This window comes from Hyperolius riggenbachi, chromosome 2 (assembly GCF_040937935.1).
Source record: "Hyperolius riggenbachi isolate aHypRig1 chromosome 2, aHypRig1.pri, whole genome shotgun sequence".
Classification (NCBI taxonomy): Eukaryota; Metazoa; Chordata; class Amphibia; order Anura; family Hyperoliidae; genus Hyperolius; species Hyperolius riggenbachi.
Genome location: NC_090647.1, coordinates 419,382,824 through 419,405,123, shown reverse-complemented (window position 1 = coordinate 419,405,123; position 22,300 = coordinate 419,382,824). Strand labels below are relative to the sequence as shown.

At 41.1% G+C, this 22,300-nt stretch overlaps 1 protein-coding gene across 5 annotated transcripts in view; it reads right to left on the bottom strand.

The window, feature by feature from the left end:
• MID1 (midline 1) overlaps positions 1 to 22,300 on the bottom strand; it is a 776,611-nt gene that overhangs the window by 195,903 nt on the left and 558,408 nt on the right. For all 5 annotated transcript variants that reach the window (XM_068269892.1, XM_068269894.1, XM_068269889.1 and 2 more), the window contains exon 2: positions 17,286 to 18,001. In XM_068269892.1, coding sequence (XP_068125993.1) covers positions 17,286 to 17,945 — 660 coding nt within the window. In that variant the 5' untranslated portion in view covers positions 17,946 to 18,001. The remainder of the gene's footprint in view (positions 1 to 17,285; positions 18,002 to 22,300) is intronic.

Here is a 22,300-nt window from a genome sequence, read left to right as displayed (position 1 = left end):
CAAGCAAGAACATGCTCCGAATAATTTGAACAGTACTTTTCACCCACTTTGATACTTTTTCATTTTCCAAAACAGAACATGATAAATTATCTCCAAGGAGAAAACGTAGCAGAAAAAGTGAATTGAATTGGGCCACTGGTCCAAATCCAATTAACTTTTTCCCCTGAGTTTTTCCCCAGGAGATGATTTTTCATCTGATCTATAAATAACTTTTCAGCACTTCGCAATTGAATAAGTACTGAAAAGTAGGGTAAAATAATATTAAACTTATTCTTCATATTTTTTTGCATGCTGGGAGCTCTAAAGGTATTTTATTGGTAAAGTTTGAAAATAACTCCTTGGAAGAAACTCAGGAGATATGTTTATATGATATGGGCCATTGTATTTTATGGCTTATGTAAAAGAAACACAAAAGGAGGTACTGGATTACTAAGACAAAAATGATGCCACATACAACATTAAGCAATAATGCTCTCTCTTATCTGCAGATTCACAATTGTCTACGTTTAGATTTAGAGACAGTAGGTAAGGGTTAGAATTCCTGTCAGATTGTATTTGCCACATGTGTAGTTAATGCAGAGATTTCACTAAATTTCCTCCTCTTGATGACCCTTTCACTAGGACAAGCAGTGAGGGCCGGTGCACACCGAGCGGCTTTTTGGGCGTTTTCAGATCCGCTTGCGGCTGCGGATCTGCTTGGTCAATGTATCTCAATGGGGTGGTGCACACCAGAGCGGCAGGCGTTTTGCAGAAACGAAAAATGCCTGGGTGAGGCATTTTTTGGATTGCGGATGCGTTTCTGCCTCAATGTTAAGTATAGGAAAAACGCAAACCGCTCTGAAAAACGGCACTTCAGAGCGGTTTTGCAGGCGTTTTTGTTACAGAAGCTGTTCAGTAACAGCTTTACTGTAACAATATATGAAATCTACTATACTGAAAACCGCAGCAGCAATCCGCAAAACGCTAGCAAACCGCCTCATAAAAATAAAAAAAAGTGTTTAAAAATCTGCTAGCGTTTTGCGGATCTGCTAGCGGGTTTTGGTGTGCACCAGCCCTCACAAATGTTTTTTTTCCAATTAGGGCTTACAGCAGTAAAAATGGAAGAGATGCATTAACCCTTATCTGCAGCACTGAAGAGTATGAACATTACTGTCTCTTCTGTACGTAATGGGATAAGAACCAAAGAGTAAAACTGTTCATACAAGTACAGTATACCGGTACATGCCATAAGATGGAACAGTATACATGTTGTAAGATGGAACAGTATACATGTTATAAGATGGTAGGCTTATTGGGAAGGGTGTGGTATTCTGATTGTTTATGTCTGAACAATAATCTATCCCCTTCCCCATTAAGCTGTAACAAATATAGCTCAATGTGAGCAAGAAGGAGCATGAACTTGCTGGATACTCAGTAAGAGGCTGTAGTGCTGAGGTTTCCACCGCAATTCTTTCTAAATCACTCCCTTTATAACAAAATATTTAGACTTTGGTGTAACTCGGACGCTAGATCTTTGGTAATGCCTTCCTCTGATCTCAATCAGGAGGTTCTGCATTGCTTTCCAGCATGGTAATTTGAAGGCTGAAATTGAAATATAAAACTGAAAAGAGCATTTAAAGACACTCTGAAGCGAAAAAAGAAAAATTAAGATATAATGATTTGTATGTGTAGTACAGCTAAGAAAAAAAAGCATTAGCAGCAAAGACACAAGTCTATTATTGTTTCCAGTAAAGGAAGAGCTAAGAAGCTCCAGTTATCTATGCAAATTAGCCATTGAGCTCCACGACTTTCAAAGTCGCAGAGAACTGACACTTGAGATAATAAGCTTTGAAAGAATGTATCTTTTTTTCCTCAGCAGGGAAGACTTTGCAGAGCAGGCTAGTGAACTTTTTAACACATTTAGAATGTTGAGTACTGTCTAAACTGCAAATATTAGAGAATGATGCAATGTTATTAAAAAAACACTATATAACTGAAAATAAAAATATTAGAGTATTTTCTTTGCTACTAAAATTCTAGCAATTATCCGTATTACACAACCAATTCATTATATCATAATTTTTTTTTCACTTCAGTGTCTCTTTAATGATAACCTTGGCCCTAAAGAAAAATATACACTTTATACTATTGTGGTGTAAAACAAGAACTAGAGTTTATTCCGGGTATCACTGTACAGACAAGCTACTTGGCTCCTGGAGTATGAAGGGGGGGGGGGGGGGGGGGAGGGGTCGGAGGAAGTGTCCTGCTCTTGGAACTTCCAAGAAAGTCCTTGCAGGACAGGTACTGGGCAAGAGCAATCTGTTAGAGTGGAGCCCAGTGACATTAGGTGACACCTGATCATACGTTAATTATTTGACTGAAACAATCAGGAATGTTTTGACCAAGGAAACTCGTGTATATAGTTTAAGGCCTCTTTTACATTATATGCTGAAAAACTGATGCATTTTTAACTTTGAAAATCTGTAGTCCTTTTAGCTATAACTAAGAGCAACTGATATAGTGTAAAAGCAAATCTAATACTAACCTTCTTCACAGAATAAGCCTAAAGTAGTCCTGAACAGCACAGCACACAATGAAAACTCTATTACACATACAGTTGCCAAAGAACTTCACTGCTCTGTGTTTGTTTAGGCAGATCAAAGGGTCTAATTAGGGCTTATGGGCAACTGTGAATAGTACAGAAGAGCTCTGCCTAGGCAACTGTCCATACACTAAACACTGAGGTCTGACCCTTCCAGTGCTCCCTGCAAAAAGTGAAACCCAGCAAAACTTCAGGGTTGAATTTTTTTCCCAAAAAGGTTATTATGCTGTGGCTAATCTTTTAGAGGAGAGAAGAAGTTCTGAGTTTAGTTCCACTTTAAAACAAACATCATCATTTCATGTAAGCTGAACACTAACTATTTATATTAAGCTTATAATCACTTCTAACATTAATTATACACATACAGTAGTCTTACTATCTCAATGTCCAAAAACTTCCTCCCACATCATACTGATTGCAAAAAATTAATTGCGTCTTAATAAATGAAATAACTGCAACAAAGTCCAACGACTTTCTATTCAATTAGGTCTGGAAGTGTTCTATGACCGATACAACCCTAACAAATGATTGCTACAGGAATAAAGAAAAGGTTACAAGGAAAAGACCTTTAGGGCAATGAAGTCACATCAGCTAACCAGATATAATACAACACCACCAAGATAACATAAATATGCTGAGAGAAAAGGAAGCACAACAGCAGTTTAATTAATTAATGTGAAAGTGACCTTCAAACTAGAGCTGATTAGGAAAAATGAGTCAGGCAATAAATACACAAATAAGATGTCCCTCTTGCCTGCCTGTCACTCCCAGAGCTCTGGAAAATCAGAATGATGGCTCCATTAAGTCAGCTATTCGCCTGACCTGCCGAGGAAGGAAGGAAACCCACCGCTAACAGGGAAATATGTAAGAACAGATATAAATTACATGACTATATGGCCAAACAAAAATTGGCAGAATAGTTGGGGAGTAAGACAATATGATGCTCTTAGTTTTTTTTATTTCATTTATTTTAGCTAGGTTTGCCAAAAGCCTGAAGTAAAGCTTGTAAAATGTCTTACTGGAGTTTGAGGTTTTGATTTCTTTTATTTTAACTATCAGAGGGTCAGTCCACTGAGAGCAGGAAGAAATCCAGGCATTTTACTCATCTGAGTAGTGTGCAAGTGATGCCCAGGCCTTGATGCACTCTGCAACCCATTTGGTGTTCCTCATTGCAGAGTTATGGCACATGTACATACCCAGGTCACCTGCCCACAGTCTATTGTAATAAGAACCAACTGAGGAATTACAGCATTTTGTGCCTACAAGCTGTCAGCTGCTCAATGAAAACCCCTTACCACAACTTCAGAATTCAAATATTCACCAGCTGTCCCCACTTTACATAACTTCCTATAACTTTACTAGTGTCACAAACTCCTATCACAGCCCATAACACAATCCTAATTCTATTGAGGTCACACTACACTTAATAGATAAGGCACAGTCAGAGTTGGCATGGGCATGCCATGTCACTTGACTGCGCAAGAGATCCTGCATTATAGCTGTTCCAACAACTACCGGTATGCACAGATGCCTTACTCATTTCAGCCAGGATGATCAATGAGGATTGTTCTGGATTTTAGGGTAAACAAATACTGTACAGACAAACTCATTCTGAGTATCTAGTGTCAAAAGTGGTAACTAACGATACAATCCCACAAAAGACTGATCATCCAATTCAATCATGATACTGATTGGAAATGATCATTCATGCCCACTAACAAAAGAACAACTGCTAACCAATCCAATCAGATTTATTGTGTTTTTTTGTATCAATTCCATTAATGTGATCAGATTGGTTAGTAGTTTTCATTTCATTAGTGTGCCTGAACTATCTTTTCCAATGAATATTACGATCAAATTGGCCAACCAATTGGCCAAGGAATTGTATAGGTAATGGCCACCTTTAGGAAGATATTCAAATGAAACTAATTTATTTGTTTACTTTCTGTTTCCTCTTGCATGACAAGAGCATACAAATAGAAACATAGAAGTACTACTGTTGTATGTTCACATCAGGGATTTTTTTTTCTTTTTTTTTTTTTACGATAAGTAGTCAGTTTCCTCACAATCTCACAAAAAGCCCCTGTAATGCCACAACTGCGAGCACCATATCCTAACCTTTTAGATCATTTATTTTATTTATAAAGCGCCAACATATTACACAGCACTGATCAAGACCTCTGTAGCCCAAGACTGGATTCCACAATTACTTCTCTACTTTCAAAAATATTAGATAAATAGGGCAAGGTCGAGTGGAGAGTTATACTAACTTACGAATTTACTTTCATCCAGAAAATGGAAACCGTACTAATAAATTAAAGCCACTATCTGATCATTCATTGTCAGCAGCCACTCGACAGCTAGTGGATTTTATAGGCTAGCATGGTAGCAAGACTTCCACTTTCCAGGGTGTGAGGATTGGGAAAAGAGGAAGAAAGAGCAGAGAAACTGCTGAAAACCGCAGCAGCTTTCCCGATACCTAGAAGATCCCGCAAGGGATTACTGATACTTCCCACAGACTTTTTGGAAGAAAAAAAATATCCATCAGTGTGCCCAGGTGCACGGCCCTATCAAGATTTTGCTAAGTACTACCATGCTTTTTAGTTAAAGGGAAGGTTCAAGCAAAAAAAAAAAATGAGTTTTACTTACCTGGGGCTTCTACCAGCCCCATGTAGCCATCCTGTGCCCTTGTAGTCACTCACTGCTGCTCCAGTCCCCCGCTGGCAGCTTTCTGACCTCGGAGGTCAGGGCCACATTGCATACATTTTTACGCATTCCAGCTAGTGCAGGAACAAAAATTTACGCGTTGCACCACTAACGCGTAAAAATGTATGCGTTAATGTTCCTGCACTAGCGGAAATGTGTAAAAATGTACGCAATTCGGCCCTGACCTTCGAGGTCAGAAAGCTCCCAGCGGGGGACTGGAGCAGCAGTGAGTGACTACAAGGGCACAGGATGGCTGCATGGGGCTGGTAGAAGCCCCAGGTAAGTGAAACTCATTTTTTTTTTTTGCTTGGACCTTCCCTTTAAGCCTCTGTATGGAAAAACATAGAAATGCATAACAAATGAGAATCTGGAGAATAATTCTATACTGTACAGCAATTCTTATCATTTGAATCGGGATTGCATGCAGTTGAATCTTTACCATGTTATAGATGTTTATTCCTGACTGACATGGCAAAGATTTAATTACACCTGCACTCACACTCGCTTGCACACACCACCGCAAACTCAGCTGTCTGATTGCAGCGGAGTTCTCTGCACCCATCAGGAGTAAATTACCATGTGATCACTGTGATCTAATCACAGTGAGAACAAAATCAAGATGTAAAAAAAATAATAAATAAATAAATAAAAAAATGTGTTTCAGCCCTGGTAGCTGCTGACTACTGAGCATGCATGACCCTGGCCACACACTGGCTTGGCCTGATTTAACTGCGCAGGCACAGAATGCTCCCAGCTGGCTCAGTTGGGAACTTGTTCACTGAGGGAGCCCATGGACTACAGGGGGATAGAGAAAGCCCAAGGTAAGTATAAAACATTTTGTTGTATTTATCTCAAGTACACTTTAAAGGGAACCTAAACTGAGAAGGAAATGGATTTTTCCCTTTTAAAAATAATACCAATTGCCTGACTCTCCTGCTGATCCTGTGTCTCTAATACTTTTAGCCACAACCCCTCAACAAGCATGCAGATCAGGTGCTCTGACTGAAGTCCATCATGATCAGCCACTACTACAGCCAAAGAGATCAGCAGGACTGACAAGCAACTAGTATAGTTTATTGAGACTCTAAAAAAAAAAAAAAAAAAAAAAAACTGGGAGGGGGAAACCTCAGGGTCCCAATGAGCCCCCCCGTAGGTTCAAGAAATCGAGCAATAGCTCCCCCGAATACTCCCCGGACAAGCTTGACAAGGGAGGATATATTAACCTAGCCGGGATCCAGTACAGGCGCAGCAGGGGCTCTTCGTTCGGGTTAGGCGGAAATAGCCGAACCTGATCATATCCACTCTACTGCGCAGGCGCAAAAGTACTTGCGCCTGCGCAGTAGAACGGACCAAACAGGTTCGGCTATTTCCACCTTAACCCGAATGAAGAGCGGCTAGTGCGCCTGGGCAGGATTGTGGTAGGTAAATATTTACCTCGCCGCACTTTGTGGGACTCTGGCACTTGAACGGAGGGGCGCAGGAGGACAGGGGAAGCCTTGTTAGGATCAGGGCTGTGGAGTCGGAGTCAAGGAGTCTGAGTTGGGGGAATTTTGGGAACCCGGAGTCGGAGTTGGAGTCGTTGATTTCATAAACTGTACAAAATCCACAGCCCTGTTAAGTATTAGGCTAAGGAGTCGGAGCCATTTTGGGTACCCGGAGTCGGAGTTGGAAGATTTTTGTACCGACTCCACAGCCCTGTTTTTTTTTTCATTACAGGTTTTCTTTAAAAGGAAACATCCATATCCCTCTCAGTTAAAGTTTCCTTTAAGGAGGCACAGCAGTGTGGTACTAGAGAGGTTAAAGATTAAATTGTTTATATTATAACAAACCACATAAAATAACATGGAATTCCCCCTGAAGTTCCAAAGACAAAGGACGTTATGTTTTAAGCTAGTATAAAAGTTTAGCAAGTTCTTGATTTGCTGAGAGTATATGGGTTAGATTGAACCAGCGTACAGACTATTTACTGGAAGGTTTCAGTCGAATGCAGGTAGAGTATCAGCTCATTGGTGTCATTTTGGAACACAGTCATTTTGCGGTCTGCATTAAGTTGAGGCTATATGTCTTCCGCCTCTTTAGGCATCTGTGCCATCCATCTGACAGATACTCAGTGAGAGGTTACATGAATATCCACTCGATAAGCCTGCCAGAAAACTGAACTAGCGCTTGTTGAAGCCTCACATGTACTGTCAAGTCAGTGACTCACAAATATCCATGTTACCTTGGGTAGGAAAGCCCCCAGACAGCTGTCTGACCCAGGATTCTGGTCTATATGCTGTAATGTGGGAATCAGAGGGAAAGGGTGTAATGACATCAACATTCATACTGCCTGAGCAAAGTATCCATTAACTCTGTATGCAACAGGCAGATGAATATTATTTATTTCAAATCAAAGCCAAACCATCTTCACTAACACGATACTAAATTGATTAGCTCCAGCACAGAAACTAATGACCATCATGGTATATTGATTCATACTGCTACACACTCGTTTGGGAATGGCAATTTGCCTGACATATTAAAACTTGGCACGAAATGTGAAAATCCAGTTCCCCACTACTAAATTGGCAGAGAAAATGTGACCTTTTTTTTCTGCTTACAAAACTTCTTATCTGACATGAAGGACAGGTTCACACAAGAGCTCAAAGAAATCCAAGTGCTTTCCAGCATGTCTGTGCCAGGAAAATGCAGGTAGAAATCATACATATTTTATCGATTTGTGGACCGACAGCGATCAAAGTATCAGACTTAAGGCGGCCACTAACTATACAATTGGTTGAACGATAGTTTATGAATTATTTCCAATCTGATTAATAAAATCAATCGGATTTTCAGATCGATCTGTGAAGTCCCAAGCGATCATTAACCAGTACACTGTTCAGCCACTGCTGCTGAAGGGCTCTGCCTTTGACACAGGAGCCCAGGGTTTGAATCTCTGCTCTTCCTGTTCAGCAAGCCGCCACCCATTCAGTGAGGAGACCTTGGGAAAGACTCACTAACACTGCTCCTGTGCGTCCTAATGGCTGCAGCTCTGGTGCTTTGAGTCCACCAGGAGCAAAATGCAATATAAATGTTTTGTGTTTATGTGTTTGTATGTGTTCATACGAAGAATGGTTCGCAAACAATCATTTGGCAAATTGTACCCTTAATGGTCACCTTTAGTACAAAACTTTGATATAAAAATGGTGCAGCTGAACTGGATTTTTTCCAACATCACCACCCCCTAGTGGCAGCCATTTTTCCAATGTTGGACTATATCCTAGAACAGACTCTGAAATAGTCCAACATAGGGCTGGAAAGACTTAAAGTGTACCAGTGACGACAAGTCTTCAAAGTTTTATACATACCTGGGCGCTTCCTCTAGCCCCATCCGCACAGATCCCTCAGAGAGACAGAGAGAGCGCACTGCGCTTGCGCAGACTGGCCGAACTTACAGGACCTGGTGTAGAAGACGGCGAAGACTGAGGATGGCGGCGTGGGAGCGATCCATGCGGATGGGGCTGGAGGAAGCCCCAGGTATGTATAAAGCTTTGAAGACTCATTGTCTCTGGTTTCCTTTTAGGTTGTACTTTAATTTAGACATTGCTGCCAAACAAGTTTTTTTGTGCGACAGCCCCTTTAGAAAACAAGCTGTCTACCTACCCAGACTTGATGGAATGCAATGATACAAAAAGGCAAATTTGTGACCTGAAGTCCACATACTTTCATACAGTATAGGATTCTGCTAATTATAACAAGGAATTTAATAATTGTGGCATTGAAGCCAATCTGTGCAATCAAAGGTGTGCATACATACATCTGATCACTGACCAATTTCACCATCTCCATGCAGTATGGATGATACCATTTATTGGCTAACTTAGAGATGGATAAACCAATAAATGGTATCATCCTGATTCAAAACTTCTTGCTTTTACTCATGGCTAACACTGTACAACACTTTACTGCTTCTTCCATGTAGTATGGTGGGCAAAAGATTTTTGAATACTATGGTCTTGGATGTAGTATGAGAGCTTACGTACACAATCTGTTCATAGCATTCAAAGTATGTTGGCTGTCGTACAACACAGAAATGGTAAAATTGGCCAATAAATATTGAATGTGTTTACACACCCTAACTTCATTGACAACAAAAATCTCTACCATACTTTATTACTTATAGCTGACAAATCAATTACCAATTTTACCATATTCATGTAGTATGAGGGACAACACATTTTGAATATTATGAGCATATTGTGTAGGTAAACCCTCACACTATATGGAGGTGATCAAATTGGTCACCGATAGGCCAATCATAATTAAAAAAAGTGCATCAGGCTTTAGAGAAAAGGCCTACTTTAGGAATGTCTGGAACGTATGCATACACAATTATGTTTTACTTATAATACTTGTATGTGTTTGATTAACAGCAGGCTTCAAGAAAGGGTACATGGGTACATATCATGATTGTGTTAGGAAATGCTGTTCTATAGAAATAAAGCTTCAGGCTGTTCAACTTTTGTAAACCACACATGGAAAGGGATATGGGCAACTGAATTGTGACCAACTGTGGAACAATAAAGCTTCTCTGCTACAGCAGGTGCTTCTGCGGTTCCTCAATGTTTACAATAGGAGAAAGTGATGGTGATTCACAAGTTTCAGTGTTTACATATTGCTGCAATACTGTCTGTGGCTCGACTTGTTCTTGCAAGAAAAACAAACATCGGAATGTAGGAGTTCCTCACCATGTCTTAACACCTTTTTAGAGCTCTATGCACAACAGTACACTTTACAAACATTTTTAGTAACTAACACTGAAGCATATATTACACGGTATCTTCTCACAAGTCTTCCAATTGGTCTTCTAATTCTAATTGGCATGCCTAGGGACAAGTCAGCACTAACTGGACAGTCTCATATGGCATGTGAGGACTTCTCCAACCAGCATTAATAACAGAAAAAAGTCTGTGGAATCCAGATCGTTTGTAGATAATCTCGCTGAGAGAGAAGACACTTTTTTTAGAATGCAACCTCCCCCCCCTCCCCCCTTTAGGAGACACATTAATGTATCCATCATGGTCTCTATAGTTGCCCATACATCTAGCGATGATGGGTAGATTTGATCAAGAGACAGATTTCTCTCTGATCAAATCTGATCAGAGATAGATCTGTCAGCTGCCCATACACCACAGGTCGACTCCTGATCAATTTCAGCATGATATCCCTCAGGAATCTTGCGATGCTGCATCCACCGCCACTGTCCCTGCCACCCTAATGTACACATGCCCCCTGTGCATGCATTTACACTTTACCTGTCTGTGGTGCCCATCAGTCTTGGGCTTCCTCCACTTGCACCTCACATGCTGGTGGTGTATAGCATGAGGCGCGTGTGAGATAGCACACATGCAGCACCTGGTATACGCTGGCAATGTCTTCGCACAAATTGAGGAAGCAGAAGACGGAAGGGCACTGCGAAGGGCGACAGCAGACAAGTGAAGAATAAATGCATGCACAGGGGGCACATTTACACCAGGGGAGGGACAGGACAGAGTTCAGTCACCTTTGTCACTTAGCCCAAGATTTACCAGCATGTTTGATCGATACATATGACCCATTTTGACCTCAAATTGGTTGCATTGTCGATTGGGCATGCTCTTGGCGACACAGATTTTCATCTAATGTCGAGTTCTTGCAGTCCTAACACAGATGCATTGGAGAAACTAGTAAAGCAGCAGCAACAACAAAAAATACATTAAAAAAGCTCTAGTTTGCCCTTTATATATTTCATTGCTAGTAAAAGTGACTAGGGGATTAGAAAATCACTCCATTTTAATATTAGATGAAGCTGCTCTAGAGAAATTCCCTCAGGAAATGCCAGTCACATGATCAGGAGATCTGTGCACAATATGTAGAGCTGCCATGAGATTGGGAGTTTCTTTCTCTACACAGAGCCATCACTTGACTCCTTCCACCTCCTCCAAGTCAAATAAAAGTTGATCTTTTTAGGCTTGTTTGGCAGGGGGAACACGCTTGTCTTTCAGTTTTCTGTGCGCGTTTTTCTGCATATATTTTCTGCACATCATGTGTGTTTGTATGCAGAGAAATGCACACTTTTCACAGCAGCTACTGTACTTGATAGAGAAAACTGACAAAATGTGCAGAATTATGCTGCAAAAAGCTAAAAACATTAAACATGAACTAGCTCATGAGTTTTCTCAGTTTAAAGACAATCTGTAACAAATGTAATGGTGTAAAATGTGTAAAAAAAATTCCTCTGGGGGTTACTCAACTCGGGTGGGGGAAGCTTCCAGATCTTTACCTTCCCAGCTCCAGGGCAGACACAATATTGGCTCTCCGCTCGGAGATAGGTGGAAATAGCCGTTCTTTGTCGGTCCGCTCTACTGCACAGGCGCAAGCCTGCGCCTGCGTAGTAGAGCGGACCCAACAGAGATCGGCTATTTCCACCTATTTCCGAGCGGAGAGCCGCAACAGCGCCCCTGCTAGAGACATGGAAGGTAAATATTGCAGCGCCTGACAAATTGTCGTCTGTGACCGTCATGGGACACATGAGGACGGGGGATGCCTCCATAGGATCCAGAGGCTTCCCCCTACCGAGGTAAGTACCACCAGGGGTACTTTTTTTTCCATTACATAGTCTCTTTAAATCAGTTTTTCTGTGCAAAAAAACCGCACAGAAGACAGTCAAGTTTGTCCCCTGCCTTACATGGATGTATGGAGTGCACAGTTTTCACCCATCATCAACCCACTTCTCAGTGGCTATTTAATGCAACTGAATGGAGATATCCATGTAAGTGGTAGATGCTGCATTTTATAAGCGGTTGGCTATGTGGTTGGAAACCATCAAATGGTGGGTGGCTGCCACCTGGTCAGATATTATACCAGCTGTGGCATTATTCAAGCTCTGTACCAGTGTACCAATGTCAATTACCTGTTCACACCAGCAATGATGAACCTACCACCAGCCAGTCATATTAGGCCTTAAACTGTATATGACTGCATAATTAATGAACAAAAAAAAATGTACATCTGCTTGAAAGGTTCTGTTACATCCACAAGAAGCACTAGTGAACCTTACAATGCCGAAGTACAAAAGATCATGGTTACTATTCCTCTTCAAACTAATGTCTGGCTCCAGCTGCTGACACATTTTGGCCCAGGACAGTTTTGGACTAAAAATGGTCTCTTGTGATGGGGAAGTTCTAGTTAGCGATAATGCTGGAATGCATTGGGCTTTGTTTTACAATGCACAACTGCAGTGACTTCATAAACTGCAAACCCAGTACTGGTGGAAGAACCTCCAGGGAATAGCTATAAGAATTGCCAAAATACTGTAGTTACATTTTATTTTTAATGGAATAGTTTTAAAGATTTCCTCCATAGGAAAGTTCAGCTTTTCCATTCTCTTGCAGTACGATAGCCTACATTGGTCAATCAAATGTACACAAAAGAAACAACTAGTAGATCAATGACCACAACAATTCAGAACTAGAGATCATCAATGGGATGCAAATTATTCCAACTTGTTTGCAAATGTACAAACTTACAGTATGCAGCTCGGAATTGGACCAATCAAAATAGCAGGATGGGAGTTTGCCTGGCCCAAAAGCAAGCTGCATGTAGTTTGTAATTAATTTGCATGCGAGTCAAAATTATTTGGATTTCTTTGACCATCTCAAGTCAGGACTTAGAGACACTGAAGTGAAAAAAAAATTATGATACAATGATTTGTATGTGTAGTACAGCTAAGAAATAAAGAGACATAAGTCTAATTGTTTCCAGTACAGGAAGAGTTAAGAAACTCCAGTTGTTATCTCTATGCAAAAAAGCCATTAAGGTCTGCGACAGTCGTGGAGAGGGCTGTCTTCTGAAGTTTATTATCTTAAAGGTCCGTACACACGCCTGATCAAAGGCAACGACTGGTCCGTCGTCACCTCCTGCTGGGCGTGTTTTCAGCAGACAGTACAGCGTGTGTACAGTCTGTCGGTGGACTGATGAGGCTGTTTCTGAGCGATCCGCCCGGCGGATCGCTCAGAAACAGACTCATCAGTCCACCGACAGACTGTACACACGCTGTACTGTCTGCTGAAAACACGCCCAGCAGGAGGTGACGACGGACCAGTCATTGCCTTTGATCAGGCGTGTGTACGGACCTTAACTGTCAGTGAAGAATTTTATTTTTCTCTACCAGAGGAGAGGTCAATAGTTCACAAGACTGCTCTGAAACAATCATTTAGAATGCTGAGTGTTGTGTAATCTGCAGATATTAGAGAATGATGCAATGTTAGAAAAAACACTATATACCTGAAAATGAGAATATGACAATATTTTCTTTGCTGGTAATCTTCTAGTAATTATCCGTAGTACACAACCAATTCATTATGTCATATTTTTTTTCGCTTCAGTGTCTCTTTAAAACAGAGGCAATTTATCACTGGATGATTACAGGAACAGGCAAATTTTGTTAGACTTCTGCAGGCTATAAGTCTAATCTCCATATCCAGCCAGACCCAGCACTGATGATGACCAAAACAGCCTGCAACAGCTGTCTGAGGCCCAGTGCACACCAAAAACCTTTAGCAAAATGCTAGATGTTTTTGAAGCAGATTTCAGAGCGATTCTAAGCATGTTTAGACACGTTTTCTAAACATGTCTAGCGTTTTTTGGAGCGTTTTTATGTAGCAGATTACAAATATTGTTACAGTAAAAGCGGTTACTGAACAGCTTCTGTAACAAAACCGCCTGGAAAACCGCTCTCATCTAGCGTTTTTCAGAGCGGTTTTTCACTTTCCTATACTTTAACATTGAGGCAGAAACACCTCAGAAATCTTAAAAATGCTGCAGCCCCTGAGTTTGCGTTTGTGGAAAAAACAAACCGCTCTGGTGTGCACCATCCCATTCACTTTCATTAGCCAAGCGGTCTTCCCCCTGCAAGCGTTTTAAAAAACGCTCCAGAACCGCTCTGGTGTGCACCAGCCCTGAAAGGTGGATTTATAAGGCACTCTAATAAGCAGCCAATGTGCTACACACCAGCAGTACTTGCAGTCTCGGATGTGTCCGAATTTCAGCTACATAAACAAATGATTTGCATATCCCATCCACTATTATCATTTACATATTAAACCCATTATGGGTATTTCTTCTCATTTGAACAAAGATGAAATTTGCACATGTGCACTTGGCTACAATTTACCAATACTAAATCATTAATAGGGATGGCACAGCCTAGGAGAACTCACGGAGAAGCAAGTGATCAGTTTGATCAGCCGATAGATTTCTAAGGCTCTGATTTGCGGTCAAGACTTTCTGGTTTAATGCATGATCATGAACAGCAATTCAGAGCCTTACAAATCAGCTGATCAAACTGATCCCATGCTTCTCCAGGAGTTCTGCCAGGCAGGGCCATCTTTCTTCACTAACCCTTTAAAAATTTGCTATAGGCCGATGTGGTCCTGGGAAAGACTGCAGACTTTTTGCCACCTAAATACAAATAATTTAACTAATCAAGGCACCTTTCCCAGATCGCATATTTTCCCCACAGTTTCATATAACATTTTTTCAAAACAGAAAATTTAAAAATGACTTGTTGCACCTACAAGCATAAACTCGCGCCACCACTTTCCGCCACCTATGGGCGGTCAGAAAATGGTTAAGAAATGTCAGTTATAAAGTAAGTTCTTATACATTGCTCCCACTGTTACTTTGTTATTGAGTAGAGTGCTTTCTCAGCTTGACTCATGTCATTTTTAGTATAACAAACGGACATACGATATTCACACTAGTTAGTAGTGGATCGACCTGTGTATGCAATTACCAAGTTGATTTATGCAAGTGGTGGGAGGACATTTAATTTCTGAAATATGAGCAACATATGTTTTACTAATTTTTTTTTTTTATACACTTGGATAACCAGCAGAGAGACTGTGTGCCTTTCAGCTGCTTCCAATGCTGCAGTGTGTTGGCTGTGAATGTATAATTTATGACAGCAGTTACAACTATGTACAGAATAAATTAGAACTTGTCAGGATAAGGGATAGGCAGCACTCAGAACACACATCCCACCCTCTCTGATATATACTGTGCGATTCAATCAGCTGAATGCCATGGAATTTGCACGAAACTAAAGAAACAAAGGGGGTTTTCTCCCCACTGCAGGGGAAGGAGCAAGATTACACAACAACGCTTTGTTCCTCATCTAATGAAGGATGATCTACTACTAAAATAATTAGCAACACTAATTAGCAAAGCCTAGTGCTCAATAATACCTACAACATCCTGGCATTTCTTTATGGTAAAGAAGTGTGCTTCTGTCATTTTAATGGTGTCTGGTCCTAAAATATGACATTCACTTAAACAATCTCAGGCTTTCTGATGTAGTGTTTATATGCTACCACCTGTGTGAACAGCAATAAATGAGAAAAGCTTAATAGCTATAGAAGTGCCATGCAAAGGCAGACAATGTTCATTCAGAAAGTTATTAGTCATGTACTTCATGCCCATCAAACACGCATTAAATGTGTCATATTTCTTAGAAACCATCGTATGAGCTGGATAACCATAAAAACACTAACAGGAAATCCATTATTAAAAACAATAGGACGGTATTTCATATGATGATTCAAAAGTTTGAGAAGAACTGTCATTGTGACGTTAAAGTGCCTATTACTGATAGAACAGGAACATGTGTGAAATGCTGTCCGTCGTGCTGGAGACTATCAGCACAAGCTGCTTTCAAAAACACCAGTCTTACACTACACAAAAAAAATTCTACAGCTGCCATCCAAAGTGGGGCTGATCAAGCATAACTGATGAAAAATAGGGAACAATAATGTCTAATTCTAGTTAAGCTCAGTAAAGGTTAGTCAGAGAGAAAAAAGCTATCTAGTCTCCATCAAATGTAGCTGGCTAGTCATTACACTTCTCTGGATACCCCAAGAATGCCATTCTCCGACCTCATGACCTTACCTTTATATTCTGTTCAAATCATTCATATCATTTAAGCTAATTCAAATGCTCAATTTATTTGGAATACATAAACCAAAAGTTTACCCTAGAAAATAAGTACAATTTTCTAATTAGTTTGAAATTAAATAAATACAATGGTAAATTGTTTCTCACCACCATGACAAAAAATGTTTTACCTTCTCCTAACCTCCTACCTATGCTTCACCCTGACCTTCCACTACATGTGTCAGTATCTTGTACCCTTTCCTAAACACCTTTCTCTAAACCAGGCTTTCTCAACCAGGGTTCCCTGGAACCCCAGGGTTCCTTGAGTACTCTGCAGGGGTTCCTTGGCATTTTTCCCATCGTGGGGGAGGTATAATAGAGCACACTATAATAGATGGTACTGTAACAAGAAGCACTAAATTGGGGGGTCAGGAGACAGTATAATGAGTAGCAGTGTAATAGGGGGTAGTGAAATAAACAGCCAGACAGATTTTTAAGACCATGCCCCTGCAAAGCAAATGCAGGGGATCCTTGAGATCAAAAAGTTATTTTCAGGGTTCCTCCAGAGTAGGAAGGTTGAGAAAGGCTGCTCTAAACCAACGATCCCTAATCTTAACCATATTACTGCAACTGCAACACCACTTTTCAGGCTGGTAACATGAAATTACATTGTGTGCACCTAGAAATATTAGCCCACAAAAAAAAGTCTAGCTCCACAAATGTAATTCTAACAGTAGAACTTCGATGACCAATATGAATGTAAGTGGTGATGCTAAAACTGGCTTGAATTTATTAATGCATTTCCTAACACTTGTTAAATGCAAAGTTGTCATACAACTCAATAAAACAACCAAAATCATTAGTCAACTTAGATTGGGCAAATTGAGAAAAGTTAGTTCCTGATTGGTTGCTTGCAACTTTATTCTACCGTCATACTGCTAGAACTTACAGTTGTGAAATATTACATTTTTAACTTTATGTGACTCATGCTGAACAAAGTGTAAAAAGGGACAAAGATATTTAGCAAACCATCAGTTGATGTTCTTACCTTCAGCTTGTCGTATCTGTCAGCAAGAGCTGCCACCTGATGATCTCGATGCCGACCAACCAGTTTACACAAGGCACATATTAGTTGGTCATCTGTTACACAGTACATATTCACTTTCTCGTCCTCATGCTCCAGACACATTAATCCTCTAATGTGAGAGTCAGGGATTGGCTCAATCAACCGATGACCAGTAAATGGTTTCTTATTTGGGTGAGTTGCCTTCAAGCAGTCATCACAATAGGATACTTCACAGGTCACACATGTCTTTACAGCCTCTCGTGCCTGGTCCTGGTCACAGAACTGGCAGAGGACTTTCTCACAAGATGTCATGCTGTTAGAGTCGTATGCACGTTCACGACGTGTTTCGCTAGGGGAATTAGGGCCACTCACAGATGCTTTCTGAAATCTGTCGATGATGTTCTGCAATGTCACGTTCCGCTTGAGTCCTTCTAAGCCACGCTTACTGAGTGTGATGACATAACGGCAGGTGGGGCACTGGAAGGCGTTAATAGATTCTACGGATTCGTTGTTGGCACAGTGGGAGACCAGGATGCGATGCGCACAGTTGAAGCAGAGGCTGTGAGCGCAAGGCAGCAGCAGTGGGTCTTCAAACAGCTCCAGACAGATAGGGCAGGTCAGTTCAGACTCCAGTGTTTCCATCTTCACGCAAAGCTCTCCTGTGTCGTCAGCAAAATCCAGGGAAGCTGATCAGCTATCTGAAAGCACAATGCAAAATTTAGTTAACCGAGAAAAGGTCAGCAATGGGGGGTTGTCAACTTGAATATTAGAAATACAATTGTGTATGTTTTGATTCGATCTGCAATTTAATATAGCCACTCACTCTTTCAGAAATTAAATGGTCTTATTGTCCACAGGCACCCATTATCGCCAGGCTAATTGGGAAAAAAACAATGTCCAAAGTCAGTGCAATTAGACTTTCAACTGTCATAAAAACGAGAGGTGGAGAAAACGAGAGTAAAACCAACTGCCACATAAAAACCCATACAACTTGGCTCGGACGATCAGCATGACACAAATCTATTTTTTCATGCAGTCCAGCAATGAATTCTTGTGCTAAGGACTGACGTATTTCCCCTTCCCCCCCACCTCTCCTCCCCCTTAGGTGGAAGGTCCGTGATGGCACCACTGTGATCAGAAAGGGTCCTTGGGTTAAAAGTGTCACGAGACTTGCTATCGCCTAAATTCACACCTGATCCATCTTCCATTTAACGCTAAACGATCAAGAAGTCTAACTTCCTGTGAAAAGCTGTCTCACAAGTGTAACATGAATGAACTGATGCTGCATTTCCAGCCTAAGCAGGAGGAATGGCTTTGTTGAGTTGCTCTACACAGCTCTCCCTGTTTCGGCTCTTGTCATGGGCTCATCACTGTCTTGGGTAGACAGGCCGGTGAAGCAGAAGCAAAAACGATGCTTCACACTCACTGAGATGTACCTTCTCAGAGTGCCACATATGTAGGCTTTGTTGTCCTGGACTATGGACAGTTTTAGCCAGCACAGCTGCGGCACTGTACACTGTGAAATCTATGAACTCTATTTTTAGTGTGCAGTGAATCATGGAGAAAACAAAACAAAATGAAGAATACAACAAAACTATGGGTCATTAGGGCTTATGCTCATTAGCAGTAGCTTGGGAAACAAATCCTGTCTACTCAATGACTTCACTAAAATTCAATTAGTGTATGTTTTTATAGAAACAGACTTTTTAACAGCCTTACACAAGCCCTAGGCAAATAAACATTTCAACAAATCATGGTCTAGCATACGTTTATTAATTTAAAAATAGATGCAGAGAGCTCACAGTAGCACAACAAGCTTTACTTTTCAACCCGACTGCTGAGAATGAAGAGAACCACTCCAATTTCAACAGTGCAGATTTCAATTTACATAGACCTATGTGAACTGTGTTTTTAAATGGCCTTTATAAATGAGAGTGCTGGACTATCATAAGAGTGGGATGGTGATTGCCCTATACCAAGCAGCAGCTGATTTTTAATAGCTGCAGCTATTGTCAGGAAGTTACTTCCTGGCAAATTTAAAAGGCACAATACTGTGACTTTTTCTACAGTGCCAGAAATAGCAAGAGCTTAAAGGGAAGGTTCAAGCAAAAAAAAAAAAATGAGATTCACTTACCTGGGGCTTCTACCAGCCCCATGTAGCCATCCTGTGCCCTTGTAGTCACTCACTGCTGCTCCAGTCCCCCGCTGGCAGCTTTCTGACCTCGGAGGTCAGGGCCACATTGCATACATTTTTACGCATTCCAGCTAGTGCAGGAACAAAAATTTACGCGTTTCACCACTAACGCGTAAAAATGTATGTGTTAATGTTCCTGCACTAGCGGGAATGTGTAAAAATGTATGCAATTTGGCCCTGACCTCCGAGGTCAGAAAGCTGCCAGCGGGGGACTGGAGCAGCAGTGAGTGACTACAAGGGCACAGGATGGCTGCATGGGGCTGGTAGAAGCCCCAGGTAAGTGAATCTCATTTTTTTTTTTTGCTTGAACCTTCCCTTTAAACTATTGCTCTGTCCCACAAAGATACGTCAGTTCCACATATGAGATTGCTGGACCTTCCAGATAAAATGCACTATAGAGTTCCTGCCGATGTGCAGATACACTCAGGTCATCTCCTCCACTCAGCTCCTCACAGCAGTTATGTGCCTACACCTCTGAGTATCAGTAATATCAAATGCTTATGCAAATGGATAGCAAATATCCTTAGGTCTACTTCACAATGCTCAGTTGCGTTGCAGAATAATCCTGCATGCCAATTCTATGGGGCTGTTCACTGTACTGCGTTGTAACGGCTTGTGTTATTTTAACTCGCTGCAAGCAGGCTTTGTATTAAAGTCTATGTCCAGTCACCACAGCAGTTCACACTCATAACGAGTGTTTTATGCAACTGACCACTCTGAATCCAGCCTTAGGTCCAGCTCAGTACATCAAATAACTCATACAAACCTGTATTATTCATATAATGCATGTGCACCTATGTACACCATTACACCATCAGTTGGCTGATGGTGTAATGGTTAAGGGCTCTGCCTCTGACACAGGAGACCAGGGTTCGAATCTCGGCTCTGCCTGTTCAGTAAGCCAGCACTAATTCAGTAGGAGACCTTTGGCAAGTCTCCCTTACACTGCTACTGCCAATAGAGCGCGCCCTAGTGGCTGCTGCTCTGCTCTGGCACTTTGAGTCCGCAAGGAGAAAAGCGCAATATAAATGTTATTTGTCTTGTCTTGTCTACATTTCTTATGCGACTGCTGTATTTGGAATTAGTATCACTAGAAAATGACAAGAAGTTTTTAACAGGATGATACCATTTATTGGTTAGCTTAAGAGAAAAAGAGTAAGCTTTCAGCTAATAAGCCTTCCTCAGACTCAATTCATGTATGGATACAGGAATTGAGTCTGAAGAAGGCTTATTGCCAAAACTTCTCGTTTTCATTGATGGTTAGCCCAACACGGTACAATATTCTACTGCAACGTCTAAAAAAATGACAAACTAGTACAACAGGCAATGAACGCAAAATAAGCCCTTAGGGGAATGGCCTATTCTTCTGGTAAGTATGGTTTGGAAAATATGGTGTGGGAACACCACTTACCACCAGTTACTGGAGCTCTGAGGCTGAACACTATGACAAAGTAAAATGTTGGAGCATACACACACAATTCACAAAGAGAAACTACTGGTTAGGCTGCCAAGCAGATAGCATTGTCACTGTTATTGATGCCTTCTACCTCAAAACTTTTTGAGATAAGAAATAGGAACACCTTTAAGACACACCCTTTCCACACCTCTAACTGCTCCCCTACTGCACCCCTAGTCATTGCATACCACAAAATATTGATAAGCAAAAGACGCAATTTTATAAGTCAAACCTTTCTATAATCACCACCTTTCCTTGATATTAACACATGGAAATAAATACACTTATAGTATAAGAATAAAGTTTACAGTCAAACACATATTTCAGTAAAAAAAAAAATACATACATATTTTCAACATCAGTCCAGAAAAGGGGACAAAGAAGAATAATAGGGAAAGGCAATTTGGCTCCTATGGGTAGGACAGTTGGGAGCCATGATGAACATTTAAAACAGGACTGTACAGAGCCCCAGCAGCTCTCCCAAGTGAGATAAAAGTGCAGTGCAGCCCCATCTGCCCATAAGTGATGATTAGTCACTGCGGGTTCTTGCTGCTGTGTGCAAGGGGTGAACTGTGGACCTCAAACCCCACTTTAATCATCAGAGAGTATGTCTGCAAGGCTTCCTATACTCTATCCATTTTTAAAAAGCTCTCTTTCACTTTTGGGAAATTACCAAGTGTATAGACAGTTGCCAAACATCTACTCACCTAATGCTGTACTTAGCAAATAGTGCATATTTGATAACGTTAATAAAAAATATAATACTTGTTTTCTAAACCCGAATGACTGTTCACTGGACCTCTTGCCGGCTTATCTAAATGACTGCATACAATTTTGACAGGATTGTCAGTTCGGCTCCAGGCTGAGTGCCTAAGCTGGGTGCCGCTGTAGCACTAATGCATTAGTGCGCTCCCCATGCAATGCCTATTCAGGGTTCCGCCAATCGCCGGCCCCCCAATTACTTCTCCCTCTGAGTTGCTATAACTCGGGAGGGAATTGTATTTAAAGCCCCTGGGAATTTGATCGGCAGCAGGGTCAGCAGTCACTTGGCTCACCCTGCGCCCAGCTCACCAGCAGCATAACACATACAAGGGTGCAAGATGTTTCCTTTTCTCCTTCAAACTTCTGTGTGGTAAAGATTGTCATGGCAACAAAAGAAAGACAAAGTGGACCCTTGAGGAAGGGTTGAACTAAAGGTTTACTACTTTTAAGTAAACCTGCCATGGTTCTTATTGTTTGCACTGTTACAGGTACCACAGGATACCTGTAATGTTGGGCATACACGGCTCGTTTTTGAGCCATTAAGATGGCTCGATAGATAATTTCCGACATGTCCGATCTCCCGCC